The sequence below is a fragment of the Fusarium verticillioides genome, chromosome 5, assembly GCF_000149555.1.
Source record: "Fusarium verticillioides 7600 chromosome 5, whole genome shotgun sequence".
In the NCBI taxonomy this organism is placed as follows: domain Eukaryota; kingdom Fungi; phylum Ascomycota; class Sordariomycetes; order Hypocreales; family Nectriaceae; genus Fusarium; species Fusarium verticillioides.
Window position 1 is genome coordinate 3550596 of NC_031679.1, and position 21497 is coordinate 3572092.

The 21497-nt window shown below is 49.2% G+C and overlaps 9 protein-coding genes across 17 annotated transcripts; 4 read left to right on the forward strand and 5 right to left on the reverse strand.

Moving 5' to 3' along the window:
- Positions 1-77: 77 nt before the first annotated feature.
- FVEG_09205 (dolichyl pyrophosphate Glc1Man9GlcNAc2 alpha-1,3-glucosyltransferase) lies at positions 78-2020 on the reverse strand. The gene is made up of 3 exons (XM_018898176.1): positions 1825-2020; positions 1002-1768; positions 78-938 (listed from the first exon to the last, which is right to left on the reverse strand). The coding sequence occupies exons 1-3, from the start codon at positions 1899-1901 to the stop codon at positions 277-279; spliced, it is 1506 nt and encodes a 501-aa protein (XP_018756008.1). The 5' UTR covers positions 1902-2020; the 3' UTR covers positions 78-276.
- A 636-nt stretch (positions 2021-2656) lies between these two features.
- On the forward strand, positions 2657-4738 carry FVEG_09206 (hypothetical protein). The gene is made up of 2 exons (XM_018898177.1): positions 2657-3198; positions 3282-4738. The coding sequence occupies exons 1-2, from the start codon at positions 3104-3106 to the stop codon at positions 4501-4503; spliced, it is 1317 nt and encodes a 438-aa protein (XP_018756009.1). The 5' UTR covers positions 2657-3103; the 3' UTR covers positions 4504-4738.
- FVEG_09207 (hypothetical protein) lies at positions 4606-6928 on the reverse strand. Of its 2 annotated transcripts, XM_018898178.1 has the most exons (5): positions 6613-6928; positions 6469-6536; positions 6287-6413; positions 5166-6239; positions 4606-5113 (listed from the first exon to the last, which is right to left on the reverse strand). In XM_018898178.1, the coding sequence occupies exons 1-5, from the start codon at positions 6723-6725 to the stop codon at positions 4894-4896; spliced, it is 1602 nt and encodes a 533-aa protein (XP_018756010.1). In that variant the 5' UTR covers positions 6726-6928; the 3' UTR covers positions 4606-4893. The 2 variants fall into 2 exon arrangements, with proteins under 2 accessions (XP_018756010.1, XP_018756011.1); XM_018898179.1 differs by having other exon boundaries at positions 6469-6928.
- Positions 6929-7292: 364 nt separating this feature from the next.
- FVEG_09208 (hypothetical protein) lies at positions 7293-12047 on the reverse strand. 2 transcript variants are annotated; one of them, XM_018898180.1, is made up of 5 exons: positions 11093-12047; positions 10546-10801; positions 9073-10447; positions 8629-9013; positions 7293-8576 (listed from the first exon to the last, which is right to left on the reverse strand). In XM_018898180.1, the coding sequence occupies exons 2-5, from the start codon at positions 10793-10795 to the stop codon at positions 7704-7706; spliced, it is 2883 nt and encodes a 960-aa protein (XP_018756012.1). In that variant the 5' UTR covers positions 10796-10801; positions 11093-12047; the 3' UTR covers positions 7293-7703. The 2 variants fall into 2 exon arrangements, with proteins under 2 accessions (XP_018756012.1, XP_018756013.1); XM_018898181.1 differs by lacking the exon at positions 11093-12047 and having other exon boundaries at positions 10546-11056.
- A 992-nt stretch (positions 12048-13039) lies between these two features.
- Positions 13040-14532, forward strand: FVEG_16537 (hypothetical protein). Of its 5 annotated transcripts, none has more exons than XM_018905783.1 (3): positions 13040-13335; positions 13390-13827; positions 13881-14532. In XM_018905783.1, exons 1-2 carry the CDS (start codon positions 13267-13269, stop codon positions 13678-13680), a joined length of 360 nt encoding a protein of 119 aa, XP_018756016.1. In that variant the 5' UTR covers positions 13040-13266; the 3' UTR covers positions 13681-13827; positions 13881-14532. The 5 variants fall into 5 exon arrangements, with proteins under 5 accessions (XP_018756016.1, XP_018756018.1, XP_018756014.1 ...); XM_018905785.1 differs by having other exon boundaries at positions 13040-13253; XM_018905781.1 differs by having other exon boundaries at positions 13040-13827.
- Positions 14533-15061: 529 nt separating this feature from the next.
- FVEG_09209 (hypothetical protein) lies at positions 15062-17933 on the forward strand. 3 transcript variants are annotated; one of them, XM_018898183.1, is made up of 6 exons: positions 15062-15624; positions 15687-16134; positions 16219-16263; positions 16322-16602; positions 16653-17414; positions 17465-17933. In XM_018898183.1, exons 2-6 carry the CDS (start codon positions 16065-16067, stop codon positions 17696-17698), a joined length of 1392 nt encoding a protein of 463 aa, XP_018756020.1. In that variant the 5' UTR covers positions 15062-15624; positions 15687-16064; the 3' UTR covers positions 17699-17933. The 3 variants fall into 3 exon arrangements, with proteins under 3 accessions (XP_018756020.1, XP_018756021.1, XP_018756019.1); XM_018898184.1 differs by having other exon boundaries at positions 15065-15624; positions 15693-16134; XM_018898182.1 differs by having other exon boundaries at positions 15065-16134.
- On the reverse strand, positions 17904-19280 carry FVEG_09210 (hypothetical protein). Its single transcript, XM_018898185.1, has 2 exons — positions 18395-19280; positions 17904-18344 (listed from the first exon to the last, which is right to left on the reverse strand). Exons 1-2 carry the CDS (start codon positions 19109-19111, stop codon positions 18021-18023), a joined length of 1041 nt encoding a protein of 346 aa, XP_018756022.1. The 5' UTR covers positions 19112-19280; the 3' UTR covers positions 17904-18020.
- Positions 19281-19368: 88 nt separating this feature from the next.
- FVEG_16538 (hypothetical protein) lies at positions 19369-20589 on the forward strand. The gene is made up of 2 exons (XM_018905786.1): positions 19369-19524; positions 19590-20589. Exons 1-2 carry the CDS (start codon positions 19439-19441, stop codon positions 20206-20208), a joined length of 705 nt encoding a protein of 234 aa, XP_018756023.1. The 5' UTR covers positions 19369-19438; the 3' UTR covers positions 20209-20589.
- Positions 20402-20793, reverse strand: FVEG_09211 (hypothetical protein; the record flags this gene model as incomplete). The annotated part of the gene is made up of 4 exons (XM_018898186.1): positions 20402-20455; positions 20508-20623; positions 20692-20727; positions 20781-20793. The coding sequence occupies 4 exons, from the start codon at positions 20791-20793 to the stop codon at positions 20402-20404; spliced, it is 219 nt and encodes a 72-aa protein (XP_018756024.1).
- Between the last annotated feature and the right edge of the window lie 704 nt (positions 20794-21497).

The window sequence follows — 21497 nt, forward strand, 5'->3', positions numbered from 1 at the left end:
TCGCATGCTATCTCACACTTGTCTGCCACTGCTTCCGCATGCACGAGTATAAAAAGCACAATAGAATGAAAAACCATCGTGAATAGGCCATAAGAAGCCAGCTAGACCGATTGTGCCCCTGGATAGATTCAGGGTCTTCTGAAGCACAGGTCTGGCAGTGTTTATTCCTGCTGCCAGATTGTCAATAAAATGATTGGATTTGCTCGAAGAACATCATGTGAGAGTCAGTGGTTTTAGAAAAGATATGAAATCTACTGGGTATCTAACATCAACACTTCATGCTGTGAAATACACAACCATATATCCCAACCAACTTCCAACCACGCCAATCGCAGTATACGAGCTCGTAAACATCAACGGAAGGAATTCATAGCTCTTGCCAAATATGATCTGGTGTAGGAGTGAGCAGTATAAGATGAGTGGGATGCTCACGGCAATGTAAAGTGTACTGAACCGATCTAAGAGGAAGATCCTGGGCTTGTTGGAAGCAGGTGCAAGACGATCAAACGCCATCAGGAAGACAACAAGCCAGGTGATAGTATAGAGTGTCTTGATAGGAAATTCTGCCGGCGTGAATAGCAGGGGGAAGAGTGATACATGACCGGCAACAGCCAGCGGCCGGAAGGCTCCGAGATGACGTCTGTCTCGAAGGGCGATAAGACTAAAGGGGATGATGACAAGAAGAATGGCCTTTTCATGAACATGCCAGCCAAAGAGAAAAGAGGCATAGCCACATAGGGTGACAGTACCGATGAACGTCTCCCAGGTTGGTTGAAAGAACAGCTTGATCAAAGGGAGGACCTGGAAGAACAGTGTAAGAACGAAACATGTTCTTGGGCTGATTTCAGGCAAAACGGCAAAAGCTGTATCTCCAACTAAGCCACGAGTGACACTCTGCAATGCGTTCTTGTCAACAGTCCAGCCAACACGTGGAGCAACTATAGAATGTTAGACCAATGGCTGAGGTAGCTGTAGCTGTTCTGAATCAAGGTGGAACTTACTGTGAATCAAGATTCGGTCCGCAAAAGAGTAAAGAGCCCAGACATTAGGCGCCCAGTAAGCGTGACATAAGCCACGAGAGAAAGGGAATAGTCGGCTCAGCAGCTGAGGAATCTGATTCATAGCTGCAAATGGTCCAAAAGCAGCTCCAAAGATGGTTCCAATACCCAAACCCAGCTTGATCGAATTCAAGAATCGGATTCGGAAGATGGATTTAGACGACAGGCAATATGCTCGGAGGAGATATACGAAATAAGCTGGCGCCAAGTACAAGTAAATGTGCTTGAAGCATAGGAGGGCAGCAAAGATGAGCCCACTGGTTAGCAGCTCATTCTTGTCGCGAGCAAGAACAAGAGACATGACAAGAATTCCGTACATGAAGCCATTGTACTGGAAGTGGATATGGTCAATAATGAGAAGTCCGGGAGAAAGGATGATAGATAGAGCAGCGACCTGAGCGGCGCGACGGGACTTGAGAGGCGCATTGTCGATAAAGGTCTGAAGGGCCCAGACCAGCACAAGCTCTGTAATGATGACAGAAGTTCGTTGAAAGTAAACGGTTTGCCAGCTCTCGTAATCGAGGTTGTAGACTTTGACCATGAGGGGATCAATCAGACGGGCGACGTGTGCGAGGATCCATTCGAAGTAGGCGAAGAAGGGGGGATAATCCAGGGTCCATTCCGACGTCTTTTCGAAGTACCACTTCTCCAGGGGAAGACTGTTGGTGATGGCGAGCCAATTGCGATGGACTTCAAAGTCGGTCGATTTGCTTTTGGGTGGGTGGTGAGCGACGGCACGCGACGGATATGATGGAACGAGACTCACTATGCGGGGAACAGGAGGATTTTGAAGGCGGCAGCGACAAGCGCGGTCTGCGCAAGTGTTGGGTAATGTTCGCTCATGATGCGCGGTCACTAATTGTGTTGTCGCGGAGCTGGAGATGGCCTCATGACCTTGTTGCTGTGGGATTAGTTGAAGTAGACCTTGATACAAGTCATGACGAGAAGGAGATTGGCTCGTGTTCTTTTTTTGGGCATGAGGTGGTTTGTTCAAGCATGTCCCCACTAAAACACCCTAGCATTGAATGAGTTGACAACTAAGAAACCGGTACAACAGAGCTTCAAACAGCCCATTTCACCATTGGGTTGACAGAATCTATTGGATAGATACTTACATGACGAATCTGATGTCAGATTAAGACTTTCAGGCCGTTAAAGCAACCAAGGCCAGTCTAAAGATGCATAACTATCTCTAAGAACCCTCCTAGACATGTCCAATCTGGGGTCCAGCTACCTATGGAGTTACTTACAGGGGCATAGCTTTGACTCTACTCTGGCCATAGGTGTCAAAGTCTGAGTAACAAAAACAACTCCCAAACTGTCCATTTTTGCTTTACCTATTATTTAATTCAATTATATCACACAATCTCAAAACACTTAGAAAGGGGTTCACCGTATTCTCCTTGAAGCTACCGACGGCCCGAGCTCTTTTCGCCAGCTTCCATCTCTTTAGGTAGGTAGCTAACAAATCCACCAATGATGCTCTTTACTGGGCATCATCAAGCCACGCTGCTCCAGTTAACTTAGGTTGCGCCACAAAACCCTTTTCAAGGCTGAGTTGAATAATCGCATGTGGCTTTATCAAGCCAATGCCTGTTGCCCGTGAGACTCTTCCTTCTTCCTCGTTGTGCTTTAGTATGGACTGATAGATTCTTTGTTCTCTTGTTATCTTAATTCTTCTGTTACATGCCTCGTTATTGTGTCTTTCAGAGCTCCATGGTTGATTCTTTATCGTTGGTCTATAGTGAACCCCCGCTCTAAACTCCAACCACCAAGTACGTACGGTATACGCTTGTTCCAGGGGCTGCATAGTGCAAAGTGTCCTTAGACCTCAGCCTTGCATCCACCAACTCGGCTCATTTCATTCAACTTCCCGAGCTCGTTTTTTTCCGTGACCCGAACTTGGGAAAAAGGAGAGTGAGTCCGTCCTTGTGCAGGTGTCTTGTCTTGTCTTGTCTAGTCTTTGTCTTGTCTGCGGTTGGAATATTGTTCTATCCTTCTTATTTCGTCTTTTGGTCCCCATCTGCATCCATCTTTACGCTGCTATGAGGGTCTCTTTCTCTTTGGCTGCGCTGCTGGCAGCAAGCCTGTCACAGGCTCAGTATCTCATCAGTGAACTCAGTTTTGGCCATGCTGGAAGGTTTGTTCTACCTTTTTGTACTTTTGTGGTACTGCACTCACTGTCCAGGGATCCAACGTTGCTAACCCATGCTGCGTCTATAGGATAAGCCCACCCGAAGCTCGTGGACAGATCCCCAACTTTGCTGTCCAAGGCAACCCCAACACGCCCGAGGTTCTCTCAAACCGAATTATCTTGACACCTCTTGCTCCTGGTAACCAACGAGGTGCCGTCTGGGGCCAGCAGCCTTTACTTCGCAACCAATGGATCGCCGATGTTGACTTCCGAGCCAACGGTCCTGATCGTGGCCGTGGTAACCTCAACATCTGGCTTGTTCGCAACGGTCCTGCTACGATCGGCTCTGGAAGCATCTACACTGTCGGAAAGTTCGACGGTTTGGCTCTGGTTATCGATACTTCTGGTGGTTCCGGCGGTATGGTTCGAGGTTTCTTGAACGATGGAAACACCGATTACTCGAGACAAAGCAATGTCGATGAGCTCTCGTTCGGCCACTGCCCTTACAACTACCGCAATCTCGGCCGACCTTCGCAGGTCAAGCTTCGACAGACCGCCAGGACATTCCGTGTTGAGTTGGATGGTAACCTGTGCTTCGAGTCAGACAAGTTCAGCATTCCCACAGGCTATCAGTTTGGTGTCACTGCTGCTACCCCTGATAACCCTGATTCTTTTGAGGTCTTCAAGATGGTTGTCATGGCTGATAACAGCGACAGTGGTTCTGTTCGTGACCCTCCTAAGCAGAACCAAAACCAAAACCAGGGCCAGAATCAGAATCAGAACCAGCGTGTTCCACCCGTCAGGGACACCTCCAACAGTAACAACAAGCGAAACGACGGCGAGTACGCAGATGAAGATCCCGATATTTTCCAGACTTCCAAGGCTCAGTTCATGGATCTGCATAACCGCCTCCAGAACACAAACCACCAGCTCGCCTCCCTGCAGCGCACCTCCTCACGCCATCAGCAGCAGGACGAGAAGCGCCACGAGGACTTGACTACCCTGATTGGCCAGCTCCGTGCTGATATGCGTAAGCTCGACGATATCACTGCTCTGCACAGCCGTGTCTTGGAGCTCGAGAAGGATATCCAGGGTCTCCGAAAGGAACTCAACCGCAAGCTGCAGTCCACCGAGCGTACCTTCAAGGACACGCTTTCTGACCACCATAACTCTTTGTCAGAGACCGTCATGGCCAAGACTCCTGGTCACCGCTTCCTTATCTTTGTTTTTCTTGGAACACAGGGTCTTCTCGTTGCGGCTTATGTAGTTTACAAGAAACGACGCTCATCCATGCCCAAGAAGTACCTGTAAACTCATGAAGAAAGGCTAAAAAGAGGGGGATTACGGATTCAAGGGAGAAGTTGTATTTGGATAGTGAGGTTTGACTTCACGTCTTGTTCCTTGGTATTGATTGCAGTGCTTTGTAAATTAGATGCATGAGCCGTGTGTACATGGGAGAGTTTTTATGTTAGCAAAAGAAATGAGTATGATGATTAGAAAAAATCATAAATCAATATTGCAAATCTGAAAGACTATGTATCCAGGACTCATTCTCATCACTTGGACCATATACTCATGCCATTAGACCACTCCCAGACCACCTGTAACTAACTATCCACGCATTCAAACACTAAACATTTCAGACTCGCTCGCCTTGCTCGCCGATAGTTTCATAACCAAATGCAGGCATTCATATCGTCATCAAATCTTCTCAAAGCTGCCGTTGATCACATCAAGCATCTCGTCGCCCTTGGGGGCAGCAGAGGTCAAGTTCTCATAGCCACCGGGTGTGACGAGGATGTCATCTTCGATGCGAACACCACCAACTGGATAGTATGTCTCGAGAAGGTCTTTGTTAATGAACTTGGCATGTGACGGGTTGTTCAGGAAGTATCCCTCAATAAAAGGACGGCAGAAGTAGCTTCGATAAATTAGCTCATGGACTTCAATTTCGAAGGAGGTATAGTACTCACATTCCTGGCTCAATTGTCACAATCATATTGGGTTGAAGAGCCTGTCTTGGCTTTGTGGGCGGGGAAGACGAAGCCATACGATGCATGGCCACCAAAGCCGTAGCAGTTACCATCTCACGCTTACCACCTTCGACGTGGAAGTTATCTCTCATCAAGAGACGCTCATAGCCAGTGACATCATGGACCTCAAGACCAACATGATGGCCGAGACCGTGGGGGAAGAAAGCAGCGACAGTTCCCGCCTTTTGAATCTCCTCAAAGTTGCCCTTCAGAAGACCCAACTTGCGCAGGCCTTGGAGAGCCACATCGCTGGCATGAAGCTGAAGTTCGTAGTAAACAGTGCCGGGTCGAACACGTGCTATGCACTCTTCCTGCATGCGCTGCACAATAGAATAGATAGCAGAGGCTTCCTTAGAAAAGGAACCACTGACAGGGAGAGTACGGGTGATGTCGCTGGCGTAACATTGGTACTCACAACCAGCATCGACAACGATCAGTTGCTTGCCCTCAAGAGGCTGGTTGTTGGCTCCGTAATGTAGAATCGAAGCATTGACACCAGCACCAGCAATAATAGGATAGGCCTGGGCGTGAGCACCACGTGAAGTACAGGCGGCAAGGAGAACCGCCTCGACATCTTGCTCATTGCGCATAGTAAGGAGACGTTCAGCCACAGCACGATGAGCAGCGGCAGAGATACGTGAAGCGCGACGGATGAGTGCAACTTCATATTCCGTCTTGATTACACGGGCCTCATCCATGGCAGGTCGCAGCTTGGAGCAGTTGATCTGAGTCTGTCCACGTGGTCGATCAGTTAACTTAGGAGCCTGATCAGAATGAAGGACGTAGAGAGTCTTCTCAGGACGAAGTTGGCCATGAAGGAATTTGGACAGCTGAGCAGTATATCGAACATCATCGACGTCATATTTGCGCATAGCCTCTGCTGCGTCAGGAGTTGGACCATGATACAAGACCTGTCGCGGCTCAGCGTAAGGGATCCAGAGGGTGAGACGATCCATGGCGATTTCGTAAGTAACGGCACAGTCGGGAAAGTCAACGCCAGTCATGTAGTAGAAGCTGTATTTTTATTAGTAAATCTTCTTCATAGGGACTGTGTAGCATACTATCTGCGTTGCTTGAAAGGAGGCGACTGGTCTGAGTCCTCATAGAGGCGTGTAGGCTCGCCGGGAAGATAGATGAGTCCATCAGTAACGCCGAGCTCTTTGACGACCTTACGCGCATGTAGTTTTGCTTCACGGTATGTCAGTATTCGTTGGTTCTCAAGACAGAGCTTCTTGGAACATACCGGGATACTTGTTACCACTGCTGCTTTTACCGCCGCAGTCATCGTCACTCTTCTTCACCTCAACACATCTACCACGAAGCCCCAGTCAGTGATCTGAGCATTACACCACATCAATAAGGGCATAGGAGTCCAAGACCAACTCACAGCGCGTCAAATTCATCCTCAAGCACAAACTCGTAGCTCATTGACCTTCTTTCACGTGCTTGAGGCCTCTGCTCCCCGCAGACGGGCTTCGGCGGCGTTATCGGCGGTGCCATCTGCGTGCACTATAAATACAGTACAGTACAGTACAGCCTTGTTGATTCGTACGCAGGATTGAACGAGCGTGTTAAAATAGGGCCGAACGGACAAAGAGAGTTGCTCAAGATTCTGTGTTGTTTATTGAGAAGAGAGGGAAGCTTCAAGTTTCATGTGATAACACATACACTAAAGCCAGGTACTAAGGCAAGCTACAGTTGCAGTTAAGGTACAGTTGGAGTTACAGTATCAGTCAGCCACAGTCTCCCCCGTATCGCTTCCTTGGGGTGCTCATCGGGAGTGGCCACAGCGTATCGTAACCTCCCGATAACGCCCTTATAAGCCTTCTAAGCCCAACTGCACTAATTCATCCATTTCATGACGCAACCAGATCCAATAATGAGACGCTTTTAGTCCGCCGCCGTGGATTTGTTGAGGACTCCGTAGATTAGATTGCGGGACGATCCGATCTTGTAACCGCAAATATTTGCTTCAGTGGCTGATAGATCTCGTATCTCCGAGCCAAGCAATATATAAAGGGCACATATGATACTCAAGTCAACCACTTTCAGTGTTTCATATGCATGGTGGCAAGTCTCATTACAATTGGATGAATGTATATTCAAAGCTGAATTCATTGCAGTGCTAACAAGTAGTCTTCTTTTCCGTGATCCTACACCTTTCATTCAGCTTCCCTCCCTCATCTGTTCACACCCACTTCATCTTCGTCTTCAACCTCAACAGACAATCCAATGTTTGTCCAAATGTACACCAGTTCAAGCCGCCGTCTATGTGCATTGGCCATATCTAAAAACGCGATCATTCCTTTCCCATACTCTTCAACCGTGGTATCCTAGCCCCTTTAACAGTCCAAACACTCCGTTCCAAATCAAAATCGCTTCTCCCATGAAATAAAAATCAAGATGAAAATCACTAGCCGACGCCTCGCGCGCTTTCCGTCCTCCCGTATCATGAGTGGGTATCAAATGGAGCGACCGTTACATTCCTTGGAATCCTCCTCTTCCAGAGCCAAAGAAGCCTCCCCAATCCGCCTGCATGCCCTGTTCCGTAAACATTTGTTGTATTTGCCTTTCTTGATGCCGTTGTGCGTGCGCTCGTCGGTTTGACATGGCGTGCCCTTGATGAATCGCGTGCGTTTGTGACACTGGCCGCCGTTGTTGCATCATCGGTTGACCGGGCTGCATTCCCATTATGGCTGATGGATTGGCAAACATAGGTTGGTGGCCTGGTGCACTCATCATGGGCTGACCCTGCTGGTGCATCATGTAGGGCGGTGGTTGTCCGAAGATCTGGCTTTCCACATCGTCGAAAGTTCCAGTCAAGAAGAGTTGCATATCTTGGTTCTGGTCTCCCATAGTGGTGGGCTGGTCTGTCTTGCCCGGGAATCCCAATTCCATCATAGGTTGGTTTGGATAGGCAAAAGGATCCTCAGACGGGAACATGAGCGAGTCGAGTTTGTTGACGGGGTTGTGCATACCCATTTGCTGCCCTGTGTATGGATAGCGCTGAGTACTTGTCGCTGCGCTGCTGGTCGACTCTGGGGTGCTTCGCTGCAAATCGGGAGACATGAAATCACCAAAATTGGCTGAGAAAGTGTTATCTTGGAAGGCTGTCATGCCTCCTCCGGGCAGATCCATTGTTCCTTGGGACAAGGTCGTAGGATACGAGCTTGTTGACATCTGACTTGCACGAGTGAAATCTGTCGTTCCTATGGAGGACATGCTTGCGGGAATTGGAGTGTGATGAGACGAAACAGAAGAAGGCCGTCCTGTAGGGGCGGGTCTCTTCTTTGAAGGGGCTTGTCGTATCGCTCCAGCATCCAATTGCTCTGGTAATTGATCGAATAAAGCCTGTTTCAGCAACGTCAGTAAAATCACTCGAGTTCGATCTTTTGGGCCATACCTTGAGGGCACTGGTAACTCGTTCGGCGGACATGCTCTTCTCTGCCAGGGCTGCAATCATTTGTCTTCCAGCTCGAGCATCTGCTAAAACCTCGCCAGAACCAGGTTTCTCAGGGTTTTCTGTAGCATAGAACACAAGGGATAGGACGGCAAAGAACTCAGTGTACAGCATGAACCAGTACGGTCCACTGAGAACCCGCTGTTTGCGGATTTCCAATCCAATGTGCACAATGTTACGAGAGACGCTGATGGCCGCGGCTGCGCAAGCATATGATAGCTCATCGACCTTGCCTCCTTGACTCAAACGAGGAGAGACGTAGTGCAAGAAGGGTCGGTATAGCACCAGTTGGACATGTGCATAGGCAAATCTCAACAAATGACGGATTCTATCACCTTGGTTAGTAATGCCCTATAACATCTTCAAATACATCATTGCCGCACTTACCGAACGGTCTCAATTGGCCCCTCACCGCTTGGGCGCCAATGCTGGGGTAGCCTTTCAAACCAGGAATGAAGCTCAGCTTCAATTTCCTTGATGCGGCCATAACTAATTAGATAGGTTGAGGCAGGTTTGTTCTCTTTTGTAACGGTCTGGCCCAATCCCTTCGTTGGATAGACGTATTTCGTGACCTTTGCCAAAATTTCCATGAGCTCTGAATGAGCGTTGAACGCTTGGAAGAAAGATGGTGATCCAGGCGGTGGTCGCAAAATTCCAGTGTGTGTAATAAACTCGTCATCAACTTCCAAGGGGAATGGCTGATCGATATCGTCCACGTTAAGGAGGAGAGGAAAGCCAAGTAATGTAGAAACATAAATATCCATTTGTCGGACCACGTAGAACACACGTTTCCGGACTTCCTGCTCAATGGGATCGATTTTTTCATGCTGCAAATGTCGATGAAGGCCTATTCGGAGTGACGAGCGCAGTGCAATACCAACGAAAGAATAGCAGCTGCTGAGATTCGAGGTTGCTTGGAGGAAAAGAATAATAAATAGAAGAGCTTGTAATGAAATGAGGTCGCGGCAATCGGTGACGTCGTGTAGCACTGATCGCGCAGCATTGTAGTATTTGAGACCCTCTTCCGTCGCATCTTGATAGGGCATGCTTCCTGGGTCGTTATCGTCGAGATTGTTGTACATACACCCAAGAGACATGACGGAGAATAATAGTCCAAGATATTGTGTTTCATCCTTGGTTAGATTGTCTAGTGGTCGTTCGTAGATCTTGTCCATTTGCTCGTAGAAAGTGGGAACGTGAAGGATTCGAACGAGACATGTCGCGCAGCTGAGGGAATAATAGCACAGCTTCCGGGCAACGTCCTTTGGCGGGAGTTCTGGGTAGCTTGAAACTGCTGAGAAGGGTGTTCCGACCGATGATAATGAGGGCGACTCCAGACCAGCCGGTCGTTCGGCACGAGGCAGAAACGGCGCTTTCGAAGACGAGCCAAGCAGTCCTCGGAAATGATCCTTCATACGTTTCAAGAACACAGCGCCGGAGGAGTTGCCGTGAAATTCCAAACTTCCCTTCTCATCGATATCAAGTTGGCCGACGGAATCGATCATTGAAGTCAGATGGGCTTCATTATGCTCAGGCTGGGGTGGTGGAGGAGGCTGTCGAGCCTTGGAGGCTTGGGCACGAGCATTTTCGCGATTGCGGAATTCCTGCTGAATTGCTGGATCAAGATTCGGGTCGGCCAGGTCGACATCGGGCATAAATTTGTGAAGTAGAGACTCGGCGCGTTGTAGTCGACTTTCCAAGGCTTCGATGTACTGTGGGGCCGGGTTTCTTCTCCTGTTTGAAGGTTTATCGTACGTGCATTCTGCATGTAACGGTCAGCCACCGCGTCGTTTTCCAATATGAGGGTTAAAGTGTATAAGAACAAGCGATTGAGCGATAAATCAGATAGAAGCCGCGTACCATAACTATAGACAGAGCAGTGCGTGCATGGTTGCTTGCCGTCACACTTAATCTTCTTCCGTCGGCATTCATCGCATGCGCGCGTGACTCGTCGTCGCTTCTGAATCGGTTGGGATGACGCGCCGGGTTGTGGGTTGCCGTCTTCGTCAAGATCATTGTCGGACTTGATGCTCGCTGATGGCGACGGAGCATCATCGTGCCAGTCGTGAGCCGACTGGCCAGCGTCGTTGTCACCGACGTCCGGAGGCATGTCGAACTTGATTGAATTAGCAAAGGACCATGGAGTTAACTACTCGACATTGGTGACTTGAGGGGATAAGGCGATCGGGGTATGAAATTTGGAGTGTCTTGGCAAAGGCTAGGGCCCCATCGCCGATTGAACTCGCAGATGGGACGGTTTCCTTGTAAGGATACAGCGCAACAGACAATGTTGATGTGAATGCCAGGTAGAGAAGAGGAGGTGAGTTCGGGGGGACAACGCTGAGTCGCCAAGGAACAACGGGGAGAGCCGACGGGCGGGTGATTGATGTTGCAGGTTTTCACTCACCAGTTAATAGGCCTCTTGGCCACGGAGAAAAGGAAATAACGAGCAGGTTATTATTGTGAGAGGAAAACGAGAAAGGAAATGTCGTCGTCGTTGTCGCCGCCGCCGTGCGGCAGAACTGGGAATTGATTGAAGCGGGCAGTCGAGAAGAGTCGAAGAGAGTAAAAGGGACTACAGAGTGAATGAATTGCAGATGCAGTTGTTGCAGGGTCGCAAGCGTAAGTTGTGAGGCAAGTGGTAGCCCATATCCCAATCGCCCCCAAGACTCACGGCCTAGGCCATCAGCGTTCAAGAAAATTCAGTTAAAGTTCCCGCGAAGAAAATGGCAGGGTCAAGAATAGAAATAGAAGAGTAAGGTAGGTAGGTATCCAAGACTGAAATGAGATGGTGATGATGGGGGGAGCGTCCTGGTAGAGAGTCTGAGACTGAGAGTGAGTGCTGCCCTGGTTCTGGCGCTGGCGCTGGTGTTGGGCAATAGACGGGGGATAGCCTGTCGTAGCAAGTACCGTTCCGTAGCGTGCTGCACTGCACTGACTTGACTTGGACTTGACGGAACCTAACTGAACTGAACTGGGTATGGACTGGGCCAGAAGGGACTAAACTGTTCCAAGTCAAAGAGAAAGGGATGAGTAGGTAGTTGTAGCGGGCGGGTTTCGCGACCGAGGCGGGTACAGATGATTCGGTTTGGTTTGGCTTGAGCAACAACAGGAGAGTAACAAGCCCAGTACAAGCAACAATACTACAGCAGCTCACGACAACAGGTACAGACAGTAGTTAGGTAACCTACGAACGAAACGGGGTGAGCGAACGAGAGCGAACGAGAGAGGGGAGAACAACGAAAGAGGTGGAGATGCTAGAGACGGTAACTCGAACGGGCTCTCCAAAAGGACCTGAGTCTCAGACTCTCAGTCCAGTCTGAGTCTGAACCTGCCCGGGCCTGGGCTGGCCTTTTGGAGCTTTGGATCGGGGTCCTTGAGCGGAGCCAATTACAACGGTACTTGATACCGTATTATCAGCACGGTACAGTCTGGTCACTCGGTCTTTCGCGCTCATGTCTTCATCTTAGGTGACTAGTGAGAGGATGCAGATACGATAGGTGAGGCCACCTTTGAGGGTAATATTCAGGTCTCCAAAGAGACGGTGGCAGATGCTAAGATTCTACCAAGACCCACGGCTGGCAAACAAGAGTTGCCAAAGGGATGATGAGACACAAAGGCTGGGTGATTCTGGTGCCAAGCGATACCAAGGCACAAAACATGTCGAGCCAAGAGTTGAAGCCAAGTAAAATCAAACACCAGTGGATGAATGAGTGGCATGGGCACCTTGGGGAGCAGCCCAGCACGAGACACGCAATGTCATTTCGACGGATTTCCAATGGCCCAAGAATGACTGTCGCCGTGAAACCGCTGCACTCTAAGCGACGAGTATGAAAAGGAAGAACGGCAATTGGAGAGATTGCGGACGCGTCAAGAGACTGAAAGCTTGATGTTTTCAATACGACCTAGAGCAAGGGATATTGAGTTAAGGTTGCGGGTGTAAAAGCCGTGAAATAACCCGTACGGCTAGGCCAGCCAAGAAACAGAAAGCAAGAGAGGTTATTCAGACATTCTCAAAATAAAATAAAATAAAAATACGAATATTAATCTCTGTCGCCATCAACTCACGATGTCGGGTTGAGGAACCTCATTTTGGTGCATCACACATTGCGGCGTTGCGCAATTCTACCAAGGGAAATGACCGAGAGGGAAGGGTTCAAGGAAAAGACGGCTTCTGAAATGTCGCACTGTCCTCTAAAAGTCCTTTTGTAGGTTACTGCAGGGGGGATCGGCCTTCAAGTTTACCAGGGCAGGGCAGGGAGGCGAGGTGACATTGGATCCAGAGTATACCTTTTAGACAGGTACCGGTTTTTTGAGTTGCTCACTGTCACTGCACTGACTTACAAAAGAACCCCCCTCGTCTTGAGATAATTACCTACTACAGTATCTCCATATCTCCATGCCTCATCTGTTGTGTTGTGTTGTGCTGTGGGCTTCCATGAGAAACCACGCGCGCAACGTCGATAGTGTCCCATTGCGTCGGTGAATAGTTACAGAAGCTCGTTGTGATGCTGCTCATCAACACTTGGCCAGATTCTCTGGAGACTATTACCTGGCGCATTGCCCAAGTGAGTCAGGTCCATGCCCCCAAATAGACTATCACATCGTAAAACGCGTCGGCGGCTGGTCTACCGGGGCTTTCCTTCGACGGTGCTTCTTCTCATCAAACAAGAAGGAATTGGAAACACGAATAACACATTGCAGTACCAACTCGTGCGCAGCTACAGCAGGATCACGGCTATGACGGGACGGCGACCTCTAGAAAAGAGAAGCCATCTCCACTGCTCAGGGCCCTGCAAGTGGACGGATACATCCATCAACCCCAAAGCCGCGCGGCCGCAAAATAAACTCGCAGTCAGTCTCAGGGACAGACCCCCTTTGCATTTTTGGGACCAACCGGCCGCTCAGCGCCGTCGTATGCGCAAGCACAAGCTGTCGCACCGGCGGATTCAAGATGGCCAGCGTCACTTTTCTTCAATGGATGCCGTTGATTGAAGCAGTGAAATGAGACCCCATACAACTTTCAGGGACCACGGGCTGTTGGCTGCTGTAGGCAGAGTGTAGACAACCACTACGCCATTGATTACGGTCTGGTACCGTTCCAACGCCTCGAGTCGCGAGTATCACTACCAGTACCCAGAAGTAATTTTAAGCACCCGCTAATTGGGAGTGGAAGACACCCACTAACTTGCTAGGGGTAATGAATGAACCGCCCAAAAAACGCAAAACGCTCTGGACCAACCTTGTCGTCAGCTAGATCGCATCCAATCCAATCCACTCTGACGAGACTTGCATGGCCTAGCCCGGGCAGGCTTGTGAATGGCTGCACTAGGCAAACCTAAGCCTCAGCGGCATAATCTTGTGGGGATTTGTCTTGTTTCCGTGTTATCTGCGTTGATCCAGCCGTGGCAAGAATCTCTGGAGGACAGGCTCAGAGGGCCTCGGAATCGCGAGATAAAGCCATTGAAGATGGTGTTGACGATAGGAACCAAACGTCATTGCTGGTATCTTGTATGGGGGTCGATTGACAGCGTTGAGATTTGCGTGTTGATCAATGAAAATCACAGTCAACTCTATTCGCAACAGCAGTAGACCGCTCCAACTTTGTTCATACCTTATTGAGAGTCTAGTCTAATGCACTGGCTGAAGTGTGACCCAGGCTGCAGCAACGCAGACAAGCATAAGATAAACCAAACACTAATAGAGATGCTTTAATCCGTAGCGTTTGCGATAAGAAGCAGGGTCCAAAATCAAAATGGTCAGATGGCAGATGCAGAGCGAGTGTTGATTCTGCCTTAGTAGGTACAGTACAGTAGGTACAAATTGATATTGACTGGATTTAGAAACAACCATTGCATCGGCTCCGGGAGTCACGGAAGCTGACGGACGGGATGATCCCCATTCATGTGGCTTCTGGCCCGCCACGCATGAGATGAGAACAAGGCGCCACATGCATGTTGGGTAGCGGCCATCATGCAATGTGATTCGAATCCTCTTCACGTACCCGAGAATCGAATTGGGAAGATGATCACGACGACCAGGTGAAGAATCTGTGCGTTAGACATGACATCATGCAACTAAAACGAACTTGACACGCACAGAATGGATGGAGATGGGGATGGGGATGGATGGGATGTCAGGATGTATGGATCCTAACCTCAATCTCCGGCTCTCACCCGGGTTTCCTCCGTGCCCTGACCTGCCTGGGCTCTAGCTCTAAACGGCGCAGCCGAATCAGACAGCCCGCCCTCTCGCGTCTTCGCGGTTCTGATTCACTTCAGCTTCATGATCTATTGGTGGAAAAGGTGCCGGTGGCCTCTATCGCTCTATGGGGCCCATCGCTAAGCTGAAAGCGTCGTGGTTCTTTGGTCCAAAAATACGCATCTCCTTCGGCCGATAAAGTCGGGTCAGAGAGCGATTGAAAATTATCTGCCGTAGATTTGTGTTGCAACAAGTCTTGGCATTGGTCTTGGCGCTCAAGCTTTGTTTTGACCTCTTCGACAAAGTTTCAATCAACCTTGATCAGGCCTTGCTTAAGCCAAATAAACATTAAACAACATCTGTTTTTCCAGAAACATCAACTCTTAGACAAACCCAACCTAACTCAACTATAATTGAATAGAGTTAACATGTCCGGAACTAGCATTACCCTGCCAGTCACAACATCTGCAGCCATGTTCCAGCACATCGTCTAGATTGTCTGATAATTCAGGGTCTGTTGATCGTCGTCGTAACGTTAACTCAATGGCGAAAAGGGCTCACAGTGTTCGCAACTAGGCAGGTGGTTATTTCCTGCCCGGGTCTGAATGTCACATTCACTTTGTCCTCATGGAAGAGCGGAAATGCTGCATTGGGACACCCATCCAAGCGCTCAGCTTTAGAATGTTGCTGATACTCCGTACCAATATGCACATCCCATTGCCATGGCAGAAGAAAACTGTACGTGAAAGCCTCCAGCTGCAAGTTACTTGTACAAAATACGTATTGATTGTCAGGAAAAGTCGCAGAACGTCATCACCAAGTCCTGAGTCAAACCTAGGGCTAGCCTTACTGTAGTCAGAAAAGCTTCTTTTTGATGGCCAGCACCCAAGAAGTGATGATGAGGGTCATGGGAGACTCGGGACCGAGTCGGCTCCCCACTTACCGTCACCAAACTCTCACCTTGGCTCACCGAAGTTGACCCATGTTGCCCCGGTCTGGCTGCTCGCTCACCGAGCATACCCCCACCTTGTCTTACCCCACTGCAGCCTAGTAGCCTACCTTAGCAGCAAGTGATTGCTATCCACCAAACCACACGTCAAGTTACATAGCTCTTCATATCCATCCCACATTGTTTAATAGGTGTGTCTGGGTGTGTACGAGCTACGCACAGCTTCGAAATGTCCGAATCAAGTCCCTTGGCGGCTTACTTTGCCCATATGAGCAACTCGGGTGGCATCATTGTCCAAGGTACGTTGAGCTGGTGTCGTCAAAGCTGCCGTGAACACTGGCTTCAAGATGCGACTCGAATCATGTGTTGACTTTCATCTTTAGAACAACCAAAGCTCGACCTCGATCTCTATATCCAGAATTACGCCGGTCAGTCAATCCTATCCCGCCGGTGCCATCTCGATGTGCCCGCTAACAGCTCATCTAGGGCGAACAAGAATCGATCGCCTCATCCACATTGGAAAGTCCTCTGTACCACTTTGTATCGACGCGCTCAAGGCTGCTATCGCCGAGATCAAGAAAGGCTCGGATGTGGCCCTGTACGTCGACGCTTGGGGCTGTCTTCGCCTCGCCGCTCCTGACGACCCCGACGCCCAAAAAGATCAAGCATGGATCGACAGAGTCGAGCGCGAGAACAAGACGGAAGCTGCACGGCTCGAAACCCAGCTTAAGCAATACAAACACAATTTGATCAAAGAGAGCATCCGAGTGCGTGAAAATCTCAAAGCTCTGTGAATATAACCTTCTAACTTTATTAGATGGGAAACGAGGACTTGGGTTTGCATTTTGAAAAGACCGGATATTTAGAGGCAGCCGCCGAGGCGTACAACCGCATGCGCCAGGACGTAACCACCACCAAACACATTATCGATTGCGGCATCCACCTCGTGAATGTCTACATCGCTAGACGCGACTGGACTATGGTTTTGAACAATCTAGGTAAGATCGTCGGTGTTCAGAGTGGTGAGGAGGAACGTTTATACCAGCCATACACAAAACTTGTCTCCGGTATTGCGCTCCTTGGCCTTAAGCACTACAAGGATGCAGCCTACAACTTTCTCCAAGTCGACTTCACCATACCGCCTGCGCAATACAACCACATCGCTAGCCCAAACGACATTGCCGTTTACGGAGGTCTCCTTACCCTGGCGACTATGGATAGACATGAACTTCAAGCTCGAGTCTTGGACAGCCAGTCGTTCCGCTCGTTCCTAGAACACGAGTCACACATCCGCAAGGCCATCAGTCTTTTTGTCAACGGTAGATACTCAAGCTGCCTCGCTATCCTCGAGTCCATTCGAAACGACTGTCTCCTGGACATCTACCTACAGCGCCATGTCCCAGCCCTCTACTCACAGATCCGAAGAAAATGCATTGTCCAGTACTTCAGACCATTCTCATGTGTCACTCTCGAGAGCTTGAACCAAGCATTTGCGCAAGAAGGCGAGTCAGTCGACACGGAGCTCGTATCTATGATCCGCGAAGGAATTCTCAAGGCCCGTCTAGATATCAAGGAGCAGGTAGGCAACTCTTTCTTTTGCTATCTTGACCAGATACTGATTCTCTATAGTTGCTCATTGCAGACCAACCCAACCCACGACTTGAGATGCAGAAGCAGGCACTTGAGGTCGCTACCCAGTACGAGGAGGAGGCCAAGGAGAGACTCCGTCGCATCAGCCTCATTGCCGCTGGTCTTGAGGTCGCAGGTAGAGCAAAGGGATCTGGTCTTGGTGGCCGTGGAATAGATGAGCAGTGGTACGGTGAGGGCAAAGCACCGGGACAACCAGGCGCCGTCGAGGGCTAGAAATTTCGGTGCATAATGGTATGATATTGTTTGCTTTGCCCCTTTTCGACTTCCCCGGCGAGAAGCAGGGCTAGCTGGGTATCACAACCCGAACCAATGGACTGCATATCGCATTACGGCCTAGGCGTTAGGAATTCCTGATCACGGTTATCCACTTATGGGTATGGAACTACACCGCAGTAGATTAGATGAGGCGTCAGGAGCATTCTTCAAAATCAATCATTTCTATCCAGTGTTCTTGTGCATGTGTTTTAATTATTCTTGTTCAAGGGGGGGTATCATTATCAAGTTCGAGCCCTTGCCTCCAGCTATATACTATTCTTCAGCCCATCAACTGTCGCAAGTCTGTGGGCGGCCATCGAACTTGCGCAAAGGTCAGGCAGCGTTTAATGCTCTGAAGATACTTGCGGGTAACCTCATCGCCCATAACATGACCCTTCTCTCCATCATGTAGCTTCTCGCGAGCGCTACGCTCGTGGATGCCTACCATGGTAACACCAATAGGCCACGCTGCCTTTCCGATACTCAGACGTAGATATCCATCGTTGGCGTCTACGTAACGACGCTCTTGAAGAGCTTGAACGATTTCTGTAACAGGCTTGAGAATGTCGTCGTCAAGTTCGCCTTGCTCAAATTTGCGGAATAGCTGCAGGTTGTTAGTACACATCTTGTCTCCGTACCATAGGGATGACTTACTGGTTTCATGTTCTCTCGAGTCTGTACCATGGCATTATATGCCGTTTTGCTGGCACTCGTATCACGCTTCTCAGCCTCCATAGCTCGCTCGTACTCTGTAAGAACCATCGTAAAGTAGCTTGCCAGTTGTCGAAATAGCCACTTCCTGCCTTCCTTGTCTTTCGGTAGCTCAGTGGTCACCTTCATATCCTTCTCATCCACGAGTTCTAACGTTGTCGGTATAGGGCCCTTGGTCATGACTGTCGTCAACTTGCGATATCGTCTCAATTTCGCAGAGTGATTCTCCCCAAACAATACAGCCGGTTCGCCAAGCCCCCTCAACTTTTCAACGAGCTCCTCCTCTGGTATATCCTCGCTGGCATGCACACCATCCTCAACGTCTTCACTCTTGGCCTTGACCAGCTCTGGCAAACCGAGTCGCTTCCTCCGGGCGCGTTCTTCTTCAGCTTCTTGCTCTTCTCGCCTTTTGCGCATATCTTCGGCCAGTCTGCGACGCTTCTCCTCGCGGGCGGCGTTCTCGGCGGCAGCATCTTCCTCTCGTTTGCGCTTCGCGGCTGCTTTGGCTTGTCGCTCGGCCTCGAGGGCTTTTTGTTCGGCGAGGTATGCTTCTTTTCTTTGCGCCTCAATTTCTGAACGTTTCAAGTACTTCTTTTCCTCGCTGCCGGAGCTCTTCTTGCTCTTTGAGAGCTCTTTGTTCATCAGCGCCGCGAAATCCATGGTGTAGATTGGACAGCGTTTCGATCGACGTGTTGGTGTTTCCTAGGAGCCTCGATCCAATATTCGAATTGGCGTTTGATTTTTGTTGGGAAATTGCCAGGATTGTGCCACTCAGCGTTCAGAAATTCGTTGTCGCAGTCTGTAAATGGTAAGAGTTCACAATTTGTTGATGGAGCGCGAAGTCATGATGGTTTAAGCGGATATAGATCGGTTAATTTGGACACTATAGTGATGCCTCTCATCATTCGTAACTTCAACAACGAAACCTTACCATAATAACAGAGTCTTACAATTTTCCTTTTTTTCCCTCCTTTTCAGTCTCATAAGATGTCTTCCTCTCCAGAAAGATCACTACGCGACGATACAACACCTTTCTTGCTGCATCTCTTCTATCGTACAGGATCCCTTCACAGGTACATATGACCCGTTCCAATATAGATGGCGTTAGATCACAACAAGTTAACAACATTACTTCTAGGCCAGATGAATTTGAGTCGCATAGTTTGCCGCCACATATACCTGTGTATACATGGTCAGACTGTACTCTGAACGAGTTAGCTCTGGAACTTGCAGGCGCCAAAAAGTCGGCGTTGCCTTCGCCCTCTGTGGGATGTCGTCTTGTATTCCAGTTGGTATTTCCAGACCTTCGAAACACCTCCGCAGTCGCAAATTCTCCCCCTAAATACGGGGTTAAGGACCTCGGCAGCATTGTACTGGGTGGTGGTTCCGCAGCAGACACATCTGGTGATATTCCCATGGATGGCACAACAAGAGGCAGTGACGACAAAACCAAGACACTGAGCGATTGTCGATTTGTAGTTGGCGACTACATCACTTGCGCAATATTACCACCACTCTCGGATGGCTCAGTGGCGCCCGCTTCAAGCGTGCGAAGGGAGCAGGCTTCGGGTCCACATGAAGTCCGAGGGGTTCACCGGGGAGGTCGAGATCACGGTTCTGGGCGGAGGAGCTCGAGAGGGGGACGAGCTGGCTGGAGAGATGATGTCGGGGGAGATTTTCCCATGGGCGATTGGAGAAGAGGCGAAAGGTTACCGGACACCTCTAGTGGGCGATCGAGAGGCAGAGCGAGGTGGTAACAGACGCCCAGTGCTTAATTTGATAGCGTCACTTCGATTATACCCATTTTCCATTCAATTCATCAAACATATCACAATCTCGGCGACCACTCGTTCATTGTTGACCTCGGTTCAATTGAATCCCTACCATGGGCTCTATCCCAATCCGGGTGCTTTATATGTACACATCTCAACACTCCAATGCCTGGCTGGTTTATTTCTCGTAGATGAGGTCGCCCTTTCGCTTCGCTCGGAAATCCCAAAGTCCCTTCACTTGTCAGCATTTCGGTGGTCGTCGCGTTGCCTATTCCTTGACTTACGTCGGTGCTGTAGGCGATGTAGCCCATGATGGCGGGGACCACAGCCACGTAGGTGAAGGTGAGCCGGGCAGTTCGGGGCGTCCATCGGAAGTAGTGATGGCGCGTCTTCATCATAGCTATTCACATTGTCAGGATGCACTCGAGTCGAGGGTGTTGCCGTCGAGATCGGGGAGAAGTCACGCACCAGCATATTTGAGGTAGGCCGGGTCCGGCTTGACATCTGTACAGGAGCGGTTAGCAGGGTCTGAAATTCTTGGTCTCTATTTGACCTACTGAGGTGCGCCATTTTGATTGACGGTGATCTGTGTCGTGCTAAAGTGGTTTGCAGGACGAATTGGCCGTCGTGATGTTCAGTTGAATGATGCTAACCTTGGACGATGATTGTAGCTTTGATGATTACTAAGTCAGTGTCTGAATCATGGCAGCTATCATTGGACAGCTCCTATCAGGAAGAGGCTACCCTGTACCTTGGCTATTTCTTGCTTGGTAAACCAGTCTTCTCTAAATGCGACTTATTTCCGTTTATAAGTGATACATCTATTGGTCCCAAGCTTTAATACTTTACAATCTTGATTAAAGATGTCGATTTTTGCTGGCTTTAAACAAAACTGTGGGACGTGACAGCCATGGCTCACTTTCGCCAAATGCAGAGACAACTTATACACAAGTAACATTCAACGCAAGTTTAATGCTAGGAATTATATAGGTTATTTTCGTAAATGACACAACACCGAAGCTGAAGCTGTAGGGGTTTTCTGACCTTATAAAATTTACTATAAATGATAGACCCAAGTTGACCTTCTAGCTGGAAGCAATAGTATAGTCGTTTGAACCCAGATACCGGTTTATACAAATAGATAAATACATATATATGATTAAATCTGAACAGTGAGCTTTATAATAGCCCAACAGTAGAATTATGTAGCTAAGGTAATAAATAAGTCGCAGCCATCATGAATTGTATTCAGTATAAACTTCGACTTACACCAA

What these genes read in the sequence shown, in the direction of transcription:
- FVEG_09205 (XM_018898176.1), bottom strand. Translation starts at nt 1,901, where the DNA reads ATGAGCGAACATTACCCAACACTTGCGCAGACCGCGCTTGTCGCTGCC. An exon ending in ATCCTCCTGTTCCCCGCATA is followed by an intron (nt 1,769 to 1,824) that starts GTGAGTCTCGTT and finishes CCCACCCAAAAG; the next exon opens with CAAATCGACCGACTTTGAAG. An exon ending in GGACCGAATCTTGATTCACA is followed by an intron (nt 939 to 1,001) that starts GTAAGTTCCACC and finishes AACATTCTATAG; the next exon opens with TTGCTCCACGTGTTGGCTGG.
- FVEG_09206 (XM_018898177.1), top strand. Translation starts at nt 3,104, where the DNA reads ATGAGGGTCTCTTTCTCTTTGGCTGCGCTGCTGGCAGCAAGCCTGTCA. An exon ending in AGTTTTGGCCATGCTGGAAG is followed by an intron (nt 3,199 to 3,281) that starts GTTTGTTCTACC and finishes CTGCGTCTATAG; the next exon opens with GATAAGCCCACCCGAAGCTC.
- FVEG_09207 (XM_018898178.1), bottom strand. Translation starts at nt 6,725, where the DNA reads ATGGCACCGCCGATAACGCCGCCGAAGCCCGTCTGCGGGGAGCAGAGG. An exon ending in CAGTGGTAACAAGTATCCCG is followed by an intron (nt 6,414 to 6,468) that starts GTATGTTCCAAG and finishes CATACCGTGAAG; the next exon opens with CAAAACTACATGCGCGTAAG. An exon ending in CCTTTCAAGCAACGCAGATA is followed by an intron (nt 6,240 to 6,286) that starts GTATGCTACACA and finishes ATAAAAATACAG; the next exon opens with CTTCTACTACATGACTGGCG.
- FVEG_09208 (XM_018898180.1), bottom strand. Translation starts at nt 10,795, where the DNA reads ATGCCTCCGGACGTCGGTGACAACGACGCTGGCCAGTCGGCTCACGAC. An exon ending in CTGCTCTGTCTATAGTTATG is followed by an intron (nt 10,448 to 10,545) that starts GTACGCGGCTTC and finishes CGTTACATGCAG; the next exon opens with AATGCACGTACGATAAACCT. An exon ending in GAGTTACCAGTGCCCTCAAG is followed by an intron (nt 8,577 to 8,628) that starts GTATGGCCCAAA and finishes TTGCTGAAACAG; the next exon opens with GCTTTATTCGATCAATTACC.
- FVEG_16537 (XM_018905781.1), top strand. Translation starts at nt 13,267, where the DNA reads ATGCCCCCAAATAGACTATCACATCGTAAAACGCGTCGGCGGCTGGTC.
- FVEG_09209 (XM_018898183.1), top strand. Translation starts at nt 16,065, where the DNA reads ATGTCCGAATCAAGTCCCTTGGCGGCTTACTTTGCCCATATGAGCAAC. An exon ending in GGGTGGCATCATTGTCCAAG is followed by an intron (nt 16,135 to 16,218) that starts GTACGTTGAGCT and finishes TTTCATCTTTAG; the next exon opens with AACAACCAAAGCTCGACCTC. An exon ending in GTCTAGATATCAAGGAGCAG is followed by an intron (nt 17,415 to 17,464) that starts GTAGGCAACTCT and finishes GATTCTCTATAG; the next exon opens with TTGCTCATTGCAGACCAACC.
- FVEG_09210 (XM_018898185.1), bottom strand. Translation starts at nt 19,111, where the DNA reads ATGGATTTCGCGGCGCTGATGAACAAAGAGCTCTCAAAGAGCAAGAAG. An exon ending in CTCGAGAGAACATGAAACCA is followed by an intron (nt 18,345 to 18,394) that starts GTAAGTCATCCC and finishes AACAACCTGCAG; the next exon opens with CTATTCCGCAAATTTGAGCA.
- FVEG_16538 (XM_018905786.1), top strand. Translation starts at nt 19,439, where the DNA reads ATGTCTTCCTCTCCAGAAAGATCACTACGCGACGATACAACACCTTTC. An exon ending in CGTACAGGATCCCTTCACAG is followed by an intron (nt 19,525 to 19,589) that starts GTACATATGACC and finishes CATTACTTCTAG; the next exon opens with GCCAGATGAATTTGAGTCGC.